The sequence below is a fragment of the Pimephales promelas genome, chromosome 10, assembly GCF_988280905.1.
Source record: "Pimephales promelas chromosome 10, fPimPro1.hap1.1, whole genome shotgun sequence".
Lineage (NCBI taxonomy): Eukaryota > Metazoa > Chordata > Actinopteri > Cypriniformes > Leuciscidae > Pimephales > Pimephales promelas.
Window position 1 is genome coordinate 2,065,892 of NC_142778.1, and position 22,370 is coordinate 2,088,261.

Consider the following 22,370-nt stretch of genomic DNA (forward strand, 5'->3'; position numbering starts at 1 on the left):
CACTAAAACTCTGTAAACTTGAATTTTTTCCCACACATTAATTTTTATTTTGGGTGAACGATCCACGATACATATTATTGCATTTTTGCATTGTGATATATGGTTACACCCCTAGTTGCAATCCATTGCCATTATAAAGCTAGGAAGAGCCAGGGTATTCTTTTTATATAACTCTGATTGTATTCGTTTAAAAGAAGAAAGTATTATACAGCTAGGATGGCTTGAGGCTGAGTAAATCAGGGGCTAATTTTCATTTTAGAGAGAAATAATCTTTTAAGGGTTTTCTGTTAGCGGACCTAATGATCTATGCAACGGAAGTGCATCAATCAAAACTAACATTATCTGGACAATAACTTTATTCTAGAGCTGTAAAGCCAAAACAATCTCTGTTAAAAGGTGTAAAGCTGCTTTGATACAGTCTATATTGTTAAAAGTGCTGTATAAATAAAGATTCCTAACGAGTGTGTCAGTCGCGGCCTCACCTTCCTCATCATGTGTGCGGCGGCCTGCCACCCGCGGGTGCCGATGTGCTTGTTGCTGGAGATGTTGAGATGAGTGGCGGATTCATAGTACTCGATCATATCGAACAAAGCTGATGCACCCTGAGAGACAGAAAAAAAAACTTAATTTATTTCAGAATAAAGAGCGAATTAATAGCAGTGTGTTTTGGTTATTGAGGAGAAGGGATGTTTGCAAAACACACAAACGCATGCAGACGACCTGAGATAGCATGAAAACCACCCGATCAGGGACCGTCTCTCACTTATAGCAAAGCAAAGGCATAATTAAAAACATTATTAACACACATCACCATGGTACATACACACACGGTCAAACGTTTGTCTTGGAAACAAGTCTCTTCTGCTCACAGAACACAGCAAAATCAGTAATATTGCTCAGCAAAACTGTATTTATTTGTATCAAAACAGATCAGTAATGTTGTGAAATATTTCTACAATTTAAAATAGCTGAATATATTGTAAATTGATTTATTTCTGTGCTCAAAGCTGAATTTCCAGCATCATTACCGTCACATGATCCTTCAGAAATCACTCTAATATGATGATTGATGCTCCAGAAACGTTTATGATTATCATCAATATTGAAAACTGTTTTGCTGCTTCATATATTTTGAAAGTGTGATATACTTTTGAAGAATAGAAAGCATTTAACTCTTTTGGTGTTAAATCTTACCCAAAACATTTGAAATGTGGTGTATCACAAATTTGATCATATCAGAAATGTTTCTTGATCATCAAATCATATACAATCATGTGACACGGAAGACTGGCGTAATGATGCTTTGATCACAGGAATAAATGACACTACAGAAGTAACTACATTTAATATTATTACTGTATTTTATTGTATTATTGATCAGATATATGCAGCCTTTTTTTTTTCAAAACATGTCTTTTATTTTTGAGCGGTATTGTATATAAACAATACATTTTTTCAAGCTAACAGGTCCAAATGTGATTTTACTATATGGCAGCCATAAAGTTATTTTATATAGCAGTTCTATAGATTTTAATTTCCTCCTGGATAAAAGCCCACATGACGCTGTAAGTGCTGAGAATTAGCGTGCATGTTTGCACATGTGAAAATGTCTGTGTGCGTCTCGAAAGAAAATATGGTTTTGTATCCAACATCCTTACACTAGAGATTAACACTCGATCCTATAAACAGCACGAGTCATTCACTTTTCACACAGTGACCTCAAGACAAGTCGAGACAAACGCCTGAAATATTCCCTTGATGGACACGACGCAGAGCAAAGAGAGAGCGATAGGCCCTGTTTACACCTTTTGGATCGGATCACAAGTAGAGAGGGATAATATAAACGCATTAGGTCAGTAGACGGAGAGTAGACTGTCTTTTCTGGCTGTTTGAACACATTCGGTCACTTGAGCGTTTATACTAAGAAGCATTCGGGTCACATGTGTTTGACTACCTCTGAAAGTGGTTGAAAGTGCACAAGTTCAACATGTTTTAGACCTCTTTTATACCAAAACGCATCTTAATACCAGTTGTAAACAGGGTCATAGAGAGAGAGAGAGAGAGAGAGAGAGAGAGAGAGAGAGAGAGAGAGAGAGCACACATCTAATGCCTATGATGGGTCAGAAGAAAGAACCACACACCATTACACCACCACCACCAGCCTGCACAGTGGTAACAAGGCATGATGGATCCATGTTCTCATTCTGTTTACGCCAAATTCTGACTCTACCAACAGAAATCGAGACTCATCAGACCAGGCGACATTTTTCCAGTCTTCAACTGTCCAGTTTTGGTGAGCTCTTGCAAATTGTCGCCTCTTTCTCCTATTTGTAGTGGAGATGAGTGGTACCCGGTGGGGTCTTCTGCTGTTGTAGCCCATCCGCCTCAAGGTTGTGCGTGTTGTGCTTTGCTGAATACCTCGGTTGTAACGAGTGGTTATTTCAGTCAAAGTTGCTCTTCTATCAGCTTGAATCAGTCGGCCCATTCTCCTCTGACCTCTCGCATCAACAAGGCATTTTGGCCCACAGGACTGCCATCGCATACTGGATGTTTTTCCCTTTTCACTCCATTCTTTGTAAACCCTAGAAATGGTTGTGCGTGAAAATCCCAGTAACTGAGCAGATTGTGAAATACTCAGACACCAACAACCATTGCTTAAATCCCCTTTCTTTCCCATTCTGACATTCAGTTTGGAGTTCAGGAGATTGTCTTGACACCTAAATGCATTGAAGCCACTGCCATGTGATTGGTTGATTAGATAATGGCATTAATAAGAAACAGGTGTTCCTAATAATCCTTTAAGTGAGTGTGTATATATCTTTTATTTCACAATAGCAAATAAACAAACAAATAAATAAATACAACAAGCCTGTCATAAATAAATAAATAAATCCAGTTTTCCATGACACATCTCCCTTCAGTAGTGGTGTTAAGGAGTGAGTGTGTGTTTGTATATATGGAAGACGCTGAGAGATCCACCCAGCTTATGACTTATGGCAAAATTAACTTGAGTCCAGAAGCAACCTTTCAGAAACAGACTGAATTTATGCCTCCAGAGCTGCTAATATCTGTGTTTATGTTGGATAAACAATCTGTATCAGACCAGACAAACGTAGCCAACACGGAAACACAACACAACCGAGGCTGCTCAGCCACTAATGAGATGGACATAGGACATTTTGATAGTGTAACAGCACTGATAAATGAAACCAGAGCACTGCACACGCCATTACCGAAGCTCAGGCAGTTTTAAAGATGGAAAGAGAACAGAATGAATGACTCTGCGGTCAGAGAGATAATCAGCATAGGGCGGAAATGAGATGATAAACTCAACGGGGTAAAAAAGAGCAGCACTCACGTCTTCGTCCAAGTTGGTCTGCTCCAGATCTACTACTTTAAACTGCACCCGCTTAAAGATTTCCTCCAGAGATTCACATGATTTATAGTCCAGCTTCTCTCCTACAAATGATAAAACAGAGATATTACTTTCAACTTTCGCACTGATATGGTTCTTTACTTTTTTTGGAATATATATATATATAACACAGATCAACCTTAAACACACATCTAATTTCACGGTTACTTTATGGTATACTTCATTTACAGTAAACGTGAATCATTTGAGGATGAGATCAGCTTGTCTATGGATGGACACACACCCATTAACTACACAAACTTACAAGCATATAAACCAGTCCTAACATGCTGAACTCAACGGAGGGTGTGTATGCCAATGTATGAAAACGTGCGACATACTTCCCACATCTTTTGATCAAATCATTCCCATGAGCTTTACTAGTTGCAAAAGTTTGCATCAGGGAGATTTTTTTTAATGATTTTCTAAAGAAGTCTCTTCTGCTCTTTGATTAACAATACAGCAAAAACTGTAATATTGTGAAATATGATTACAGTTTAAAATAGCGGTTTTCTATGTGAATATATTGTAATATATTGTATAGTGTAATTTTAAATTTCAGCATCATTACTCCACATGATCCTTCAGAAATCACTCTAATATGATTATTCGATGTTGAAAAAACATTTCTGATTATTATCAATGTTGAAAACAGTTTTGTCAATTTTTTATGCAAAGTTCAAAAGAACACAAATTGAAATATCAGTCTTTTCTCTTTTATATTATTCTTTTGAATGAAAGTGTATACAGTATATAGAGATACTGAACATCTTTTAGCCAATGAAATATATTAAATATGAGATTCACTAAAACATGATAGATGATTGATCACGATTATCTACATTTCTATGAGTATTTCAAAATTCATTGAACTTTCGATGACCGTCCGAACACTGAATGAACATTGTGTTAAAGCCCATTTTCAGCTCACCTTTGAGATCTAGGCACTCGTTTCGCTGCGTCAGGTCTTTTAAGTCCTAGGGACAAAAAAAAAAAGAAAAAGAAAGTTTACTATTAAAGAGATTATTGGATTGGTAAGTTGACCAGCCAAGATAATTAATAACGCTAGTCAGAAAAGTGTGTGCGCAATGTGCAATGAAATGGATAGACAAGAATCAATAAACTGACTCAAGGTCAATTGAGGTCCTCATGAGGAAAACAGCTTATAAATCATACACAATGAGTTTTTTTGAAAATGTAAAAATGCAGAAAGTTTTGTTTTATGGCTAGGTTTATGGTTTGGGTTAGTGTAAGGAGAGGGAATACACAGTTTCTGCAGTATGAACACTGTTACATCTATGGAGAGATAGCGAACTAGATGTGTGTGTGGAACTAGGGGAGCTGAAAGTATGCCAGTATAAACGTTGAATTCATACGTTTCAAGGCTGTGTAAACACTAGGATGTCTGTGCTGTGAAACACCAGGGGCAGCCGCCCTAAACCTGTTCTGTGATTAGCAATCTCTCCGAAGCATTCAGAGTCACCACCTGACATTTACCGCTGCCATGCAAACAGCATCTGACCCTGAGCTTTCTAATGCGACTTCAATGAGCCTTGTGTTTGTGCTGTTACACACACCACCTGCAGTCATCTTTTCCTCAGCAATCAGAGACTAAAAACTGTATTAAAGAGGACCTATTATGCTTTTTTTTTGCTGTTTGAGCACTATCCCTCCAGCGGGAGTTCTTCTCTATATCAGTGTCGGTGTTTCTGAACTCCTGAAACGCCTCCATTGTAGTCTTGAGTTTCTCTCGGGATCGAACACGTCACAATATTCCTCATTATAATAATTAATGCGCAGAATAAAGGGGCGGGGCCTGGTTGAGTTCGTTAGTAGTGTGTTAGACTGGCGGTTATTGGACATTTCCCAAACACATTCGAAGCGCTCGACCAATCACGACACACTGCTCCAGCCGACCAATCAGAGAACAGTGTGCTTTTCAGAGGGAGGGGCTTCATAGAGACAGGAAGTAAACAGAGCGTTACTGACAGACTGGGGAGTGAGGAGCCGCAACAATTGAGAATATGGGGATTTTTATTACATTTCTTTAAAAAAAAAATCAACAATGAAAACGTATTTAGTAGATCCCAAAACAATCAAGTGCATAATATGGCTTCAAAAAGAAGAAAAAATATATATATTAGTGCTGCCAAACGATTAAAATATTTAATCGTGATTAATCGCACATTTTTATCTATTCTAGGGATGGGCAACTATTAATCGGATCCAAAATAAAAGTTTGTGTTTACATAATACATGTGTGTGTAGTGTGTATAATTAATTTGTATATATAAATACCCACACATGCATGTATATATTTAAGAAATATGTGCATGTATATATTTTATATTATATTTATATTCATTCACAATTAATATTATATATAAATATAAATATTTGATATATTAATAACACATTTTTCTTAAATATATACATGCATGTGTGGGTATTTATATATACAAATTAATTATACACACATATATTATGTAAACACAAACTTTTATTTTGGATGCGATTAATCGCGATTAATCGTTGCCCATCCCTAATCTATTCTAAATGTCCTTGATTTCTTTTTGTTGGGTTTCTCTTAAAATTGGGTTTGCGTTAACACCGTTAATAACGTGTTTAACTGACAGCCCTAAAATTTATACATATCTATGGCCATTCACCATCTGTGGTAAGTAAACCATCATAAATGGAGCATTAGTCTCTCTCTCTCTCTCTCTCTCTCTCTCTCTCTTTCTCTTCAGCGCATTTCTTTTATAGGCATGTTTGTGAAGTCATTTTTCCAGGGGTGACTAAGCAATTAAGAGAGAGGAACACAAGCACAGACTGAGGTGGTGGAAAAACACATACGTACACACACACACACACTCAGTAATGACCGGCTATTTTCTGCCCTGGGGACTCCCAGTGGAAATTTACCACGATGCCGTCGGAAGGACTTAACAGACTGATGTCCTTCGCCACAACTGCAGGTTACACATATTAATTGCACCAAAAATACATAACATGAAAAAAGTACAATTATTAAAGAAACAGATGGGAAACACAAAAGAACAGGAACGGAGAGAAATAGGGGAGGAGAGCGACAGCATGTGCTGGTTGGTGAGTGATTGTGGGTGTTAGCTGGCATCTCTGTGCAAACATCAGGCCATGATAACACGATCGCTCTCTTTCTGTCTGTTTTCAGTGACTCAGCTAGTAGCGGACGAGAGAAGCTGCTCACTCTCTCTCTATCCATCGATCGGTTTCAGCAGGCATGCACGTGTCCTCCTATCTCATCAAAACACCCTGCCGAGTCTCACCTGAAACCGTTCATGCATTTCTGAAATTAAAAATCACCCCGTCTATTTTCTCATCATGCATTCAGGTCCGTTTGGATATGCCTATCGATTAACCTTTGCAGTGTGCAACATTTATCTTTTCATCTCAAAGTGAAAGTTACGCAACAGCAGGTTTCATCAATTTGGACCGTTTTTGGGCAACCATGAGTTATAAGTTTAAATCAATTTAATTAAATTAATTTATTTCAATTGGTGTTGAAATTGGAAATTCTCAGATTATTTATTCTTAATTTCATATTTTATCTTGCATCACTGTGGTTTTTTTTCTGTGTAAAACGTAAAATGATTAATATATATATATATAAACAAAAGGGCTAAAAGTATAAACCCTCAAACCGTATTCACTTTATAGCCCTTAATCCTGTAATTGAGGACTCAGGTGTGATCCTAATTTGTATTTATTATAAATATTATATCACTGTCTTCGATAAAGTTTTGTCTATCCTATATTTATGGTGTTGTTTATTTATTTTGGGGGTATTTTTGAATTTATTTACTTCAAAAAGTACCATATTTTCTGTGTAAATTATGCTTATTTTTATGTTTTATTTTTACTACATTAAAATATCATTCTAATAAGTTCTTAGAGCTAAAACCTAAAGATGAAGTGACTTTGCTGTCACCTGGTGTCTTATTTTGGCTTATTTTAGAATGCTCTAAATTACAGTTTTTCCCATTCATTTCTATGGGTGCCCATTTTTGACCCAAATACAAGATTAAGGAGGTTTTGTCACCCACTTAACATTGTAGAATTGAGTCAAAAAAAATTGTGTGTGTTCAGGAGGCAAACTTAGGAAAAGTAGCCAAGTCTTGTACCGCTCAGATCAAGGGAAGTATTTTTTAAAAATAAATCAAACTATTTTGCCCACATTTGTCCAAAATGCGGTTTTAGGGTTAACATGGATTTATTATCAAGTTTTATTATTCCCTAACAAGTGTCATAATTTGCTTTTCATGACCTGTTTATTATTTGTTGTTGTTGCTGCAGAGCCATTAAGACTCTTGTAGTAACGTCAAATTTGAACCTTTGAAAATCATAACATTAGTAATTACATGCATAATTGCTTATTGTTATAGGAAGTCTAGTAGTTGAACATTAACTGACAAAAAAAAAAAAAAAAAAACAGGCACAATCCTGTTGAGCTCTGACCAAACCATTATAACGCTACATGCAAATCACCCAGAATTTGACTGGGTCATCAGTGTGTCATCAGGACAGGCAGAAATGAACGTTTGTTGACTCAGTATGGTACGTTTACAACGCTGTGCCTATACGAGGCGTTCAGTAAGCGAGCAGCAGCCAGAGGGAGTCAGGAGGCATGTGACTGGCCCGACGCCAGAGGTTAGTGAGGTTATATGTTTGTGATCAGAGTACAAATGTAATCCAGCGCGACGGGCCAACTAGGGACACAATAGAGATTATTAAAGGAGTAGTTCACTTTAAAAAAAAAACACTTTTACTGATAATTTACTCGCCCTCATGTCATCCAAGATGTCTATGTCTTTCTTTCTTCAGTCAGAAAGAAATTAAGGTTTTTGATGAAAACATTCCAGGATTTTTCTCCATATAATGGACTTCAATGGGGTCCAAACGGTTCAAGGTCCAAAAGACAGTTTCAGTGCAAACTGTTCAAAGGGCTTTAAACCATTCCAGACGATGAATAAGGGTCTTATCAAGCGAAACGATCACTCATTTAATAAATAAAAAACAAAGTTTAAGTTTTATAAGCACAAATGCTCACCTTGCTCTGTTCTGTGATGAGCGTTCGTGACTCTCCTGTTCGAACTCGCTCATCAAAATGAACGAATCTTTTTCCGAATCGTTTGGTTCATTCAACGAACGAATTGACTCGGAAAAAGATTTGTTAATTTTGTTCATTAAATGAGCGATCGTTTCGCTTGATAAGACCCTTATTCATCGTCTGGTGTCGTTTAAAGCCCTTTGAACAGTTTGCACTGAAACTGTCTTTTGGACCTTGAACCGTTTGGTTCCCATTGAAGTCCATTATATGGAGAAAAATCCTGGAATGTTTTCATCAAAAACCTTCATTTCTTTTCGACTGAAGAAAGAAAGACATGGACATCTTGGATGACAAGGGGGTGAGTAAATTATCAGCAAAAGTTTTACCCACCAAAGTTTCACCCACATATATTATGTAAACACAAACTTTTATTTTTTATTTTATTTATTATTATTTATTTATTTTTTTGAAAAAAAATTTGAATTAAAAATCAATAAATTAATTCATAGTTCTAAACTTTTCTCTGAGCCATTTCAACACACATTTGTTTTATGTATTATATTAATCAACATGAATATAATAATCATTATTACAACATCAAGAGCAATAATCTGCAATAATGATGTAATAATATTGCAGTTCTGCCCTGTAATGAATTCCTGTTTTATCATTTATATACTTTATGTAGGCTATTAACATTGTGCAATTGTTGTGTAAATGGATCAGCATTATACTGTCTGTGTGAATAAACATACCATGTCAGATGCAGCTTCTGTTCCACCTTTGCAGTATAAAGATGTCTTTTGTTCATGTTGATAAAATTGGTAACAATCAATAGTATTCTGACTGATTAAAGTAACTGGTTGAAGAAATGTAACTATTTGACATAAAAACAACACAGATACATATAATATGGTAATCAAATATTGCAAAGCAAATATTGCCTCTTAATGGGAAAAAGGTGTCCCAGGTGTGAATGCAAAGCTTTATGACTTCGAAGAGGACTTGAACGAATGTTTAAGGAATTCCCAGAGGTGTGTTTACCTGTATCTGTTTGAGCACTTTTGGGATTGGTTTGCAGTTGAGCTTCTGGCATGCTTGTCTGTAGGCATTGAGAATCTCCTCCACCGTCACATTCTGGGCTGCAGAGACAAGAATACACCAAGACAAGGTCAGAGGTCACATACAGGGTATGCAACAAATCATCATCAAAGGGAAACAAATAAAAACAGATTAAACTATTTCTTCACAGCATTAAATTAAAGTTTGGGCACAAAACAACTGTTTGCAGTGTGGAATATAAAGACCTGCAAAGGTCTACAACCGTTTTGGCACAAAACAACTTTAACATTGTAGGCAGATATCAGAGAAAAGAATAATAATAAAAAAAAAATATATATATATATATATATATATATATATATATATATATTTATTTTTTTTTTTAAGTAATTTACAGAGCAGACTCAATGTTTATCTATTTGGGATCATAATTAGGAGACAGCAGAATATGCTTGCTTGCATGGTGAACAAAAACAACATGGCAGAGAGTAAATGAAGAGTTCAGATGCAAAAGCCTCTAAATGCCATTTGAAATTTTCTTCTTTAATGATGATTTTTATCAAGCTTGTATATTTAAGTTCAGAAATTTCACTTAAATGGCAATAATAATTACCTATTAATTGTTATTTAAGTGAAATTACTGAACTTAAATATACAAGTTTGATAAAAATCATCATTAAAGAAGAAAATTTCAAATGGCATTTAGAGGCTTTTGCATCTGAACTCTTCAAATGCAGAATTTAAATTTTTGGATGAACTAATCATTTACAGTTCGGAAATCGCCAATTAGTGAAAAAAGTGAAAGCGCAAACATAATTTAAATCACCAAATCACATTCAGTTTTAGTAATATGATTATTTAAAGCGTTTATGGTGGTTTATTCTTAAATGTATAGTGCATTAATAGCAGGAGAGACGCATGGTTTTGTCTGTGTAGATCCAAGCGTGAGGACAAAATTAAAGTTTAAGGACTTGTTACAATACTACATACAACTACTATATATAATGTTGAATATAATGCATAATAACGCAGTGAAGGAATATTTGTGAGTCCTGATAATAATAAAATATCATTTTAATAATAATATAAAAAAGTGTGTTCGTTTGGCTTAAAATATCACAATAGTATCACATAGTGAGCTCAGTATTGCGATTTCTTGCAACAATGCGGCAGCGCATTAGTTTAGAACAGTGATTAATTAGTGTATAATAAGCCGTTTAAAACGTGCATTCACCCGATACATTGAGCATTGAGATATAATCGAACATACTTTATCTTATGGAGCGCACTCCTTGCCACTTTTTGGAAACGAAACGAAGTGTAAAAGTGAACGTTTCGAACAACAGAATAAGAAAGATTTCTTATCCTGTTGCGCCCTCTATAGGCCATGATCAGCGACTAGTCGACGTCAAGCTTCAGTGTCACGGCAGAACATTACAGTTGACTAGACGACTACGGACCAAAGTGACACAAAAGTTCAAATTCTGGTTTATTTTCACCATGTTTATGTGCTATACTGTTGGTTACCACATACATCTGTGTGTATAAATGAACAGGGAACATGTTTACAGTAAACAACCACAAATGTAAGCTTTGCAGGAATGAAGGTTCAAGAGGAAAAGTCAATTTTGTGTTTCTGTTCAAGCATTCTTCAGTGATTTTACAGCATTTCTTCAGTACAAACGACCCCTAGACTGAGGGGAAATGACCTCTATTTCATGACGCAGTGTTTTCCAACTAATCTTCAAACAATGGAAACTGGATCTCCTGTGGGTAGGTGTACAGAGACCAAATGGACAGTGTTTTACAGCTGTAGTGTGCTTGAATTAATCGCTCAGATTGACAGGTCTTGATCTATGTGGCATAAAACAGGAACAGCTGGAACAGTGCTGATCTTCTTACTTATTCAATGTATAATTATTTTATGCTTTGTGGCCTTTAAGTAGCAAATAGTTTTTATGTTCAGTGAAACACCGTATTTGGCCCAGATACAGTTCACATGATTGTGAACAAGCCCAAACTTGATTTCATGATCTCTTATATACACTTCACATCAAGAAAAATTAAATTTTCTTCAAAATTTGAAAGGATTTCTATGAGTTGAGACCATGCACTTGTTGATACCTTGATGCCATTTAGATGTGAAACTTGAATCATTGAAAATGCCTTGAAATTATCCCTAATTATTGAACATGAGGTCATTAGGTTGAAATATTGATGTTGAAAATATTAGTCATTAGGCTGAAATCTTCCTTACAAGATGTAAAAACACTGACTTCAAGAAAAAGACTCACAGAGTCATAGTGTTATAGTCTGTGTTATTGTTTTTGTGCACACACACACACACACACACACACACACACACACAGTGACCATGTGATGATGTGCTGGTTGATGACTCTAATGATAATTACCCGTTTGGACGCGGTCCTAGTCATGTAAAAAGCTGCAGACTAATCATGACCAGTCACTTCACACGGCTATAAATAAAAATGAATACATGAATGAATGAGACGATTCAGCTAAGAGTGCATCGTGTGTCTTTTATCTTCTCCTCAGGCAGTCTAATTAAACTAAAGTCGGCTCTAAACGATTTCCAATGGCTCATTCTTCATGAGCGGAGCGCAGGAACTTCTTCTGGAGTTTCAGCAATACTTAAATAGCAAAACCTTATCTAGGTTAACGTCAGAGAAAGCACATGTAAAGGTACTATTAGAGCCAGACCGATATATCGGCATTTTCTAAAATATCGGTATCAGCAGTTATAATGTTACAATTAAAAAATAAAATAAAAACGGACGAATCACGCTTCAACCATGTCATGAGTGTTGTCAAAAAGTGCAGGTAAAGGGATAAGCAAGCTGACATTGTAATTATGAGGTAACTTATAACTATAAGGCAATGTAGGGGCTAATTATTATTTTATGTATCAGAACTTTAATATATTTTGATGTTCCTCCATTCTGTTGTGACAATAAAAACAAGTTTCTTTTTAAAATGCATCATCATATTATTTTAATTAAAACTCATATATAAATAACTAATGTTAGGGAAATCTGTTAATATTTTGTTGCGCGTTTCTGAAATAATAATATCGGCCGATATATCGGAATACCGGATTTTAAAACCAACAAATATTTGTATCGGTATCGGCCTTCAAAATCCTTTATCGGTCTGGCTCTAGTTATTACTACTAACTTGTTTCAAATAATAAGCCATGTTGATGGATGATAGGCGAACGTTTGGATTTATTCCCCAACACACGGTAATTACCATCAGGACTCAGCATTAGTCACTTTCTCTGCGGCTAACCAACTATTAAAATCTTGATCGACTAATTCTCTTCTCGTCGACTAACTTTTGGTCAACTATTAAAACTATTGTAAAATGCAATACTACTTTATTGTGATAATTGGTCAAAAAATAAATCTGCTGAATCTGATTCTGTTGCATGGAACTGAATAGAGTTGCACTGATGCTTCAAAAGTATCGCGATTCGCGGAAATGAAAAACCTCACGATACCTACATTTATTAGTATCGAATATCGATACTTTTATGAATGGCCGCGTTCCAGATTTGTAAGAGACGTATTTCATACGCGGTAGCCGGTAGCGCTTCGAGGCCGCGAGGGCCGGTCTGATAGTTGTACTTTGCAAGACTGAAGCGCGCGTCCGAGTGAAGATGGTGCGCGACTGCGCGAGCCGCAAAAGATACTGTAACTGAAAGCAGCGAAAAAGAGCGCTGCGCTTGATTTAAAAAAACAACAGATTATAGAGCTAGATCTCTTATTTTATTTCATAACAAACTAAATGAATTATCTGCTAGTTAGAGATATTTTATTTATTTTTGTATTAGGTGTACAACTCCCCCCCCCCCCCTATTTTCACAGGTAGCATAAATAATTTGCAAGCTGCTAAAATAAAGCCTACAAAACATCAGCTAAAATGATTTATAGGCTATGTGAGTGCATATAAAACGCCTTGTAATACTTTCCTTTTCGGGAAAAGTACCGAAATCGCAATTCTTGACTTGGTATCGGTATCGAAACAATAATTTTGGTATCGTGACAACACTAGAACTGAACGAAGAATAATATATTGATATCTAATATTATTTGAATATATTTTATGGCCAAGTTTGGTGTGATCCTTTAAATAAAGTGTGGTTATTTTATTTTATTGGCCTGCATTTTTTATATTCATATGCATTAAAAGTTCTGAATTTAATTTTATTTATTGTATGTTTAGTTATTTTCTTTTTATTATTTTCCCTTTTTTGTTTTATTTGGTGTTGTCATAAAATTCCAATAAAAACTCAAAGTGGAAAAAAAAAGTTCTGAATTTAATTAAAAAGTCTAATAGTAATACAAAAATTAACCAGAATTTCCGGTTTCAGCCCAATTTTTTTTATTTCGGTGCATCCCTATTAATAAGGATTAATCTACATTTAATTCGTACTGTATGCAGGGAAGACTAGTCCTATGCTGTGTCAGACTGGGCAGAGTCTCCATGTACTCTGTGTACAGCATGTCCTTGGAAAAGCATTAGCTTGGAGAGTGTCTCAGCATGGGTAAACGTTCCCAGATAGAGAAAGCATTCCAACTGCACGCAGATAAATGCCATTTCATTTCACGTGTTGACTACATGACAGCTGACTCCTCCAGTAATTTCACAGAAGGCAGAGCAGCAAATGTCATTAGATTAAATAATTTAGTCATCATCATGAAGTGTCCTTTAAAGAGGAGAAAAGCATGCATGTTTTTCAAGTGCAGCCATCGTCTTTTTAACAAATTTGCACAGCTATTTGGACACGCCATCTGGGTAGATTTCATAACCTTAAAAAACATCAAACCATGATTGTGGGTGTGTGTATGTTGTCTACCACTTCCAGATTCAAAAGGTACACAGATCTGCACAGTGGTCCGATTTCAACACGGCATTGCGGTGATATAGATTAACCACAACACTAAAGCATCACAGTATCTCGGTTCCTAATGGTACATCCACTACGTATATATATGAATTAATGAAGAACTGTCTATCAGCAAACAGACCTGTGGTTTGCATTCCTCTGAATGGCGTCGTTCCAACAGGGCCGTTGGAGAACACTTACTGGAGTGTGTTGCTGAGCTGGCCAGACGGGTAAATTAAAGACTGCTTCTTCAGATTGAAACTCTTTACCCCTTGATCAATGCACAGAGACTGGTACCGCAGTACACAGACCCAGCAAAACGTGCAGAAACATGAGAGTTTAAAGGGATATTTCACCAAAATTCTTTAATTTACCCGTTCTCATGTCATTCCTAACCTATGACTTACTTTCTTCAGTGAGATAAAAAATATATTTGCTAGGGATGATCCGATCAGGATTTTTGCAGCCGATACCGAGTACCGATTTCTTGTCATGGTGATACCGATTACCGATACCGATTCCGATGCTTAATTGACTTTGATAAGACAAATAAACAAAATGGAACAGTTTAATGCAGCCCATAAGGTTTATTTAAACATTGTCCTATACTGTGGAGGACAAAATAAACATTTAGTCTCCTAAAATGGAGAAGTTTGATGTAATTTTAACATCGTCCAATACAAGTCTGAGCAGGACAAAATAAATTTTGCCTTTTTTGCAGTTGGCAGTTTTTCATATTCGCCAAACGTCTCGCGGTGGCTCGTTCTTAAGTGACAAATCAGGTTCGTTGTATTAAATGTTTTGGACAATGCTCCTCCACGTGAGATTTCTTTGGAAAATAAACAGCAAATAGCGAATATTTCATTTTTTTTCCCCGAAACATCGTAGTAGTTCCACACCTGCGAAGACATGACTGCGTGCCAAATAATTTAAGTCCCCACGCATCATACTTCCTCTCACGCGTTGACGTCATCGGTTTCAAATCGCGATAAGTTCGTAAGATCGGCCAAGTTAGCGAGTACCGATCGAATCATAAAATGTTATTATCAGCCGATACCGATCTCCGGCCGATCGATCGGAGCATCCCTAATATTTGCAGAATGTTAGTAACTAAGAGTTTTTGATGAATGATGCCAATGGCTGATTCAAAGCTGATTTAATTTAAATACAGTAAATAACAAGCTGCATTTATATACTGCATTTCTATATCTGAAAGAAGACGCGTCAACTGACTTCATGCATCTTCACCTTGCATTAGAAAGGTGGTTAAATATCCCTAAAATAAGAGAGAAATTTAATTTAAAACGCGATTTGGCAAAGTCTGAGATGCGTTTTGTGTGATCAGCAGTAAATGCTGCTTCATCTGAAACAAAGTTTTCGAAAAAAAGTTGATATTTTTAGTGCTGTGATCGCCTCATCCAGCCGCTGAAACTGCTGTGCTTTCCACTGACGATGTGAGGATTATTACACAGGAATATATCGAGATTGAACATCTAAAACATTCAAACTTTGATCACTGTTTCTGATAAGCTTTGTGTGATCAAGCACTTTATTTATATTTCATGATACTGTACAACCAACACAATCTCATGGCAATTTAACTATTTTAAGTTTTGGCGAATTGATGGATAATTCGTATGTTTTCATACGATCTGCGGGTATGTTTAGGGGTGCACCTTCACGCTTACTTTTGTCCAATAATCGTATGTTTTTGTACAAATCACACCAGATCTGCAGTTAATGATCTCCACATTTCCACTTCCCTTTACCTCTGTACAGATACAAAATTACATAGAGTAACTTTAGTAATCTGAAATAATGCAAAACATTACATCAGTGACACAAAACAATATGAGCTCTAAAGTTTAGGAACATTTCATAGCACAATTCAAAAAGGAAGTAAAACTAAATTCTTTGCCAATCTCTTTAAACACCACCACCACACTAATCCAATCCATTCAAACGCACTTGCAAGTACAGCGCTGATGTAAAAGCAGCTAACATTAAAGAACTGGAAGAGCTTGTAAATCGTAAAGGCGTTATGAATACCTTCTACTTTATGAGCTGTTTCGATCACTTGGATTAGGAAATATGATCCGGTTCAACAAAATCAGTACATTTACACCAAACCCTATGGTTTTGAAGGTCATTGACAGGAATGTTAAATGCATCTTGATGACAATTACAACACAAAAAGCTTGTCCTGGAGCAAGCGATTAAAGCAAACCACAGAGTATCAATTGCCAGTGTAAATGAACTGTGGCTCTTTCCTGTGAAATACATCCCTGAAATCCTCGGGAATAGTCTACTTCCCTGCCCTGAAGCTTCTGAATATTAAAGGTACAAAATTATTTTGTTTCAAAATATCCAAAAACCACTTGCACAGTGTTATATATTTCTTTCACTTGTGTGCTTACATTATCCTAAATGTTTCCAAGAATTTGTAAATTCAGATAAATTCACAATTTTAAATAGTGCCCGTCCCTTGTCATATGTCAATGACGTAATATCCGCGTTATCCCTGGTTTCCGCTAGTACTCCCGTTGTAACCATGGCGACAGATGTGGACAACTGCGTTACGTCTAGCGGCGCGCTCACGCTGTTGTTGTTTGGTTCAAATATTATGGATTATGGCAAGCAGACTTTGGGACAAAGGGAGAAATAAAACGAGGATCAATATCGGTGTGGCGTTTTCGAGATGCCGCGAGCTCCACGTCCACTAACTTGGATGTGAAAGAGACGCCACTGAGTGGCGTCCACTCTTACATAGTTTATTAGACAGGTGAGCAAAACGAATCAATTTTATATAGCTCAACATGATGAAATGTTATAGGGATGGGCAACGATTAATCGCGATTAATCTCATCAAAAATAAAAGTTTGTGTTTACATAATATATGTGTGTAGTGTGTATAATTAATTTGTATATTTAAATACCCACACATGCATGTATATATTTAAGAAATATGTGCATGTATATATTTTATATATATATATATATATTTATTCACAATTAATATTATATATAAATATTTGATATATTAATAACACATTTTTCTTAAATATATACATGCATGTGTGGGTATTTAAATATACAAATAAATTATACACACTACACACACATATATTATGTAAACACAATGTAATCACACCCTGTTTCATTATGTTAAAAACATCAATGTACTTACTCATCCATAAACATTATTAGATCCATCTGCATGACCGCAAGTTCTATGATTCCGCTTATTCACTGCGTCATCAATATAGGCCTTTGTTATTGTAAGAGGTTAGCGACCCCTAGCGGTAAAAAAATAGATTTGTAGCTTGTAGCTAACTGTGTAATATATATTTTTGTTTGTAAAAGATTAATAATTGAGGCAACAAAGCCAGAGACCATTTTGATACAGCTCAAATCACACACACACACACAAAATACAAATCCTATAAATACTTCAAGTTAACGCTACTAAAATATTCAAAATTTTCAACATCAAAGCTACTCAAAATAAAAAAGGGATACATGCATGCAAATGCTATAAAACAACCTAGACACTGAATATATTGGAATTGTTTAAAGTTTAGAGTAACAAAGTCCTCCTTGAAAATCTTTCCATAATTACTACATTTTTAGATTTAAACGCAAAATTGGCATGTCAATTTTAAAATAGTCCAACTTCTCAGAAGCAGAATGCTTTTGTCATTGTACAACAAAATTATAGCATGCATTTCCCCAGGCTTTTGAGAGATCAAGACTAGTGGCCGACCAATATATTGCAAAGGCAGAGACTTATCGGTCCCACTATTAACCGCATACGCAACTACTACTTTGACGCTTAAAAATATTATTAAATAATATTCATGTCATTTTCACTGTGCTGTGTGTAAAATTAGTGTTACCTTGTCTATATTTGAAGAATCCTGTTGGTTACAGTGTTTACTTCCTTTTAATAATTTCTTTTCTTTGTGAGAAATATACTGTAATAGGATCACAGAAACAAGAAGTTGCCAAGAATTTATGAATGAGTTATTTTAATTAATTTTCAAATTATTTATTTCTAATTGATTAAATATTAAATAAAATAAATAAATATAAATCATTTACATTGTCTTTCTTTCGCCCACTCTGCTCTTTAATATATCGGCAGCGGCCACCAAAAAAAAAAAAAAAAACGATATTGGTCAACCACTAATCAAGACGGCACATCACACAAGTTTATAGAAGTGAATCCTTCTGGCAGAACGATAAGTAGGTCTCAGTTTATACAGATCCTGTGAGTGCTCAAACTTCAAAACGGTAAAGTACTGGTCTTCCTCAGAGCGAAGATAATGACAGCTCCTAAAACTCTGCACTGCCGTCTGATAACGATGACATGTAAACAAAAGTTAAATGTTGGCAATTAACATGAGGTGCTGTCAGCAGACAGAATCAAGCCCCTCAGGGTATAAGACAGAAACACTCGCACACTGTCCTCCTTTCCCATCAAACAAGCCTAGACATAACCAAGATCATTTCCTCTGAGCAGAAGGCCTGAGGCGAAACGTAGCACGAAAGCTAGGTTTGGTAATGCGTGGGCACTTCTGACCCTGTAGATACACTAAATTTGTCCAATAGACCGCATTTCAGTTAGTAAACATGGTGACGTTTTTATGTGGGCGGAGCTTAGGTTGAGGCAGAACGACTCTGGCCGCTTCACTAACGCTAGCAAGTTTTGTTAGCTTGTTTTTTAACAATGACTGGAGAAAATCAGATTTTATCTTAATGCGTAAGGTCACTGTGTCCAGGACCGCGATTGTTATTATGTTATGTAGCATAACTTAGACGCTCACTCAATGCATGGACAGGATTAACGTTACGTTACCTCGGTTGAGTGGCCTGACATCTACACCTACCTTATAGAGAAACCGAACGTAAAGAAAAACATATATAAATCTTTAAACGCCTATAAATGTGCTGAATGCTAATACCAATCCGCAGTTGTGCCTAGCCAGCGCTAAGACGACGACAATGTAAAGAGTGACATCACGGTGCGATTTTAATGATGTGAATATTTTCTAGAAATAAAAATTCCAGATACAGCATATTCATTTTTCATCGATTCTTGCACCAAACTACAGTTCAAGATTACATTTAATAATAATAACAATAATTTAAGCTCCTTATTATGTAGCCGAATCTGTGCTGGTTTCTATTGGCCGTCTCCAGTTGTCCGTTTGTTTTGCCTATAAAGTCCAACAGTGGTCTGATTTCTTCACACATCACATGTCTCTTCAAAGCATGATCTTCCTGACAAAGTTATGTCCTTCCTTGATAAACAAGAACACAAACTTTTGCAAGACCTTTATTATGAGCAAAACAGTTGTCACAATAATGAAGGCATGGGAAAAAGTTCCCAAGACATTTATAAAGTGACTGTAATAATAACAAAAAACATCTTAATATTAAAGCTTGAAAAGTTCTAGAAAGCTCCAATGTTTCAGACTCAGCATAAAATTGCTCGCAAAGTTCAAATACCACAGACCAAACGAGATTGTCATAAACAACAATCTCCTCCGTAAGCCTCCCAATAACTCACAGACCAACAAAGCAAAGCGTACAAAATGAAAGCAATCTTCTATTCCTCCCATCGCTTTGAACTCATTGCTATTGCCATAAAGTTGCAGTGACAACGAAAGTCAGACTTTTATAACAAAGGAAGGCCAATCGCTTGGGTTGGTAAAAGGATGGGATATTTTCATAACCATGAGGAAATGCTTTAATTCATTGGCTTGACCTTCTCTTTGTTTGGAAAGAGCAAATTTGTCTGATTAGCCTTTTAGGTGCCCTGAAATGATAGAGCATCATGCTAATAACACTCTAGATAAAAGTAAAAAACTTTAGAATGGAACAAACCAAGGCAAAATAAATAAATTGGTTAACAGGCTAAAGTCCAAACGCTTTCCAAACTTGACCAAAGTATTCTTGCGATAAGTATAATTCAAAAACTGAATGATGTTTGAGCCCAAGCGTGAGATCAGCACGAGGGGCGCAGAGCTGTGGCTCTCTGGGACGCCACGGGTCAGTAACATCTGAGCGATACGTTCAAAAATAGATCTTCACACCACCTCATTTCAGCGGACCTCAAAGTCATTCACACAGCAGTGCCACGGTGTGTGTGTCGAGAGGGAGAGAAAAACACACCCACGCCCTTTCCCTCTAGCTGAGAAGACACATCAAAAAGGGCCTGAATGAAACCATCACTAGTGTTTAAAAGTGTCAAATCTCCCCCAGGACAAGATTAGATTCAAAAAGTTAATAGCTTTAGCCTAGATATTATCTTTTATTTCACATAACATAAAACGGATTATAAAAGAATAAAAAAATTAAACAGTAGAAACTCAAAATGGGTGCGGTAGTTGCTAGGGCGTAACGTGGCAGTTTTTTTTACCACCTCGGGGGTTATGGACCAACGACCCAATGGACCAGTAACTACCCAATGGACCAAAGACCCAATGGACAAACTACCCAATTGGACAAACTACCCAATGGACCAACGACTCAAAGGACAAACTACCCAAAGGACAAACGACCCAAAGGACAAACTAGCAAATGGACAAACTACCCAATGGACAAACTACACAGTGGACAAACTACCCAAAGAACAAACTACCCAATGGACAAACAACCCAAAGGACAAAATACACAATTGACAAACGACCCAAAGGACAAACTAGCAAATGGACAAACTACACAATGGACAAACTGCCCAAAGGACAAACTAGCCAATGGACCAACGACCCAAAGGACAAACGACCCAAAGGACAAACTAGCAAATGGACAAACTACCCAAAAGACAAACGACCCAAAGGACAAACGACCCAAAGGACAAACTAGCAAATGGACAAACTACCCAAAGGACAAACTAGCCAATGGACCAACGACCCAAAGGACAAACTAAATAGACAAACTACCCAATGGACAAAACTACCCAAAGGAAAAACGACCCAATGGACCAACGACCCAAAGGACAAACTACCCAATGGACAAACTACCCAATGGACAAACTACCCAATTGTGCAGGGGATGGGGGGTTGTTTAAATAAATATGTTAAATAAACAAATTCTTATTTAAACTTTTATTTCATATGCACAGGAGAGTAGTGCAATGACATTCTTATTCTGCAAATCCTTGCAGAAACATTAAAAAATTGGTTACAAGGTCGTTTGTGATGTCAGAAACACCAGCGATTTCAAACCGCTGTCTTTGTTTGGTTCACTGCAGTTTTAAGCAGAAAATGTTTTGACTTATGAATTTACACATGGTTTGTCTTAAAGCACCGCATAGACATATAAACAAGATTAAAAGCTTGATTTTCACCACAGGAGGACTAAGTCATCATTGTAAACACAAATAAAAGAGAACACACAGCTTGGTTTCAACTCAGATCTCAGGAAATCAATGATGTGAGACACACAAACACTTAGTGTTTCCCTGAGTCCAAAAGCTCTGGGTCAGAGGAAAGGCTGTAGGAAACCATGCCACAAAAGTGGGAAGTTCAACTCCGAATATAAGGAAACTATAGAGTGTACAGTACAGTCATGTGACGCAAACTACTTCCTCATACCTAAACAACAAAGAGAACAATGTGCGACTGTGAAATAAGACCTGCCAACACCTGTGATATAAAAGCTAGCGTTCTTGGATCAGCTTTAATGCGATCAGGGTTCACTCACATGAGTAATTAAACTAGCTATAGTTACTCCATTGCAATTTACTCAAAGTCCAATATTTGCAAGGACAGCGACCAAGTACACTGTGCTCTCTGCTCAAAGTCATAATAGTGGCGGAGCAGGACCGGGATTGCAGGAAATCTCCACGGACAACATTACTTGGAAATTAACCAGCAACCTTTGTG

General features: G+C 36.5%; 1 protein-coding gene across 2 annotated transcripts in view; it reads right to left on the reverse strand.

Annotated features, from left to right (window-relative positions):
* ppp1r37 (protein phosphatase 1, regulatory subunit 37) overlaps nucleotides 1-22,370 on the reverse strand; it is a 41,726-nt gene that overhangs the window by 15,540 nt on the left and 3,816 nt on the right. Inside the window, exons 2-6 of one of the 2 annotated variants that reach the window (XM_039647500.2) lie at nucleotides 9,549-9,646; nucleotides 9,260-9,304; nucleotides 4,347-4,392; nucleotides 3,359-3,459; nucleotides 483-602 (exon numbers count right to left, since the gene is read on the reverse strand). In XM_039647500.2, coding sequence (XP_039503434.2) covers nucleotides 483-602; nucleotides 3,359-3,459; nucleotides 4,347-4,392; nucleotides 9,260-9,304; nucleotides 9,549-9,646 — 410 coding nt within the window. The remainder of the gene's footprint in view (nucleotides 1-482; nucleotides 603-3,358; nucleotides 3,460-4,346; nucleotides 4,393-9,259; nucleotides 9,305-9,548; nucleotides 9,647-22,370) is intronic. The other variant, XM_039647502.2, reaches the window with a different exon arrangement.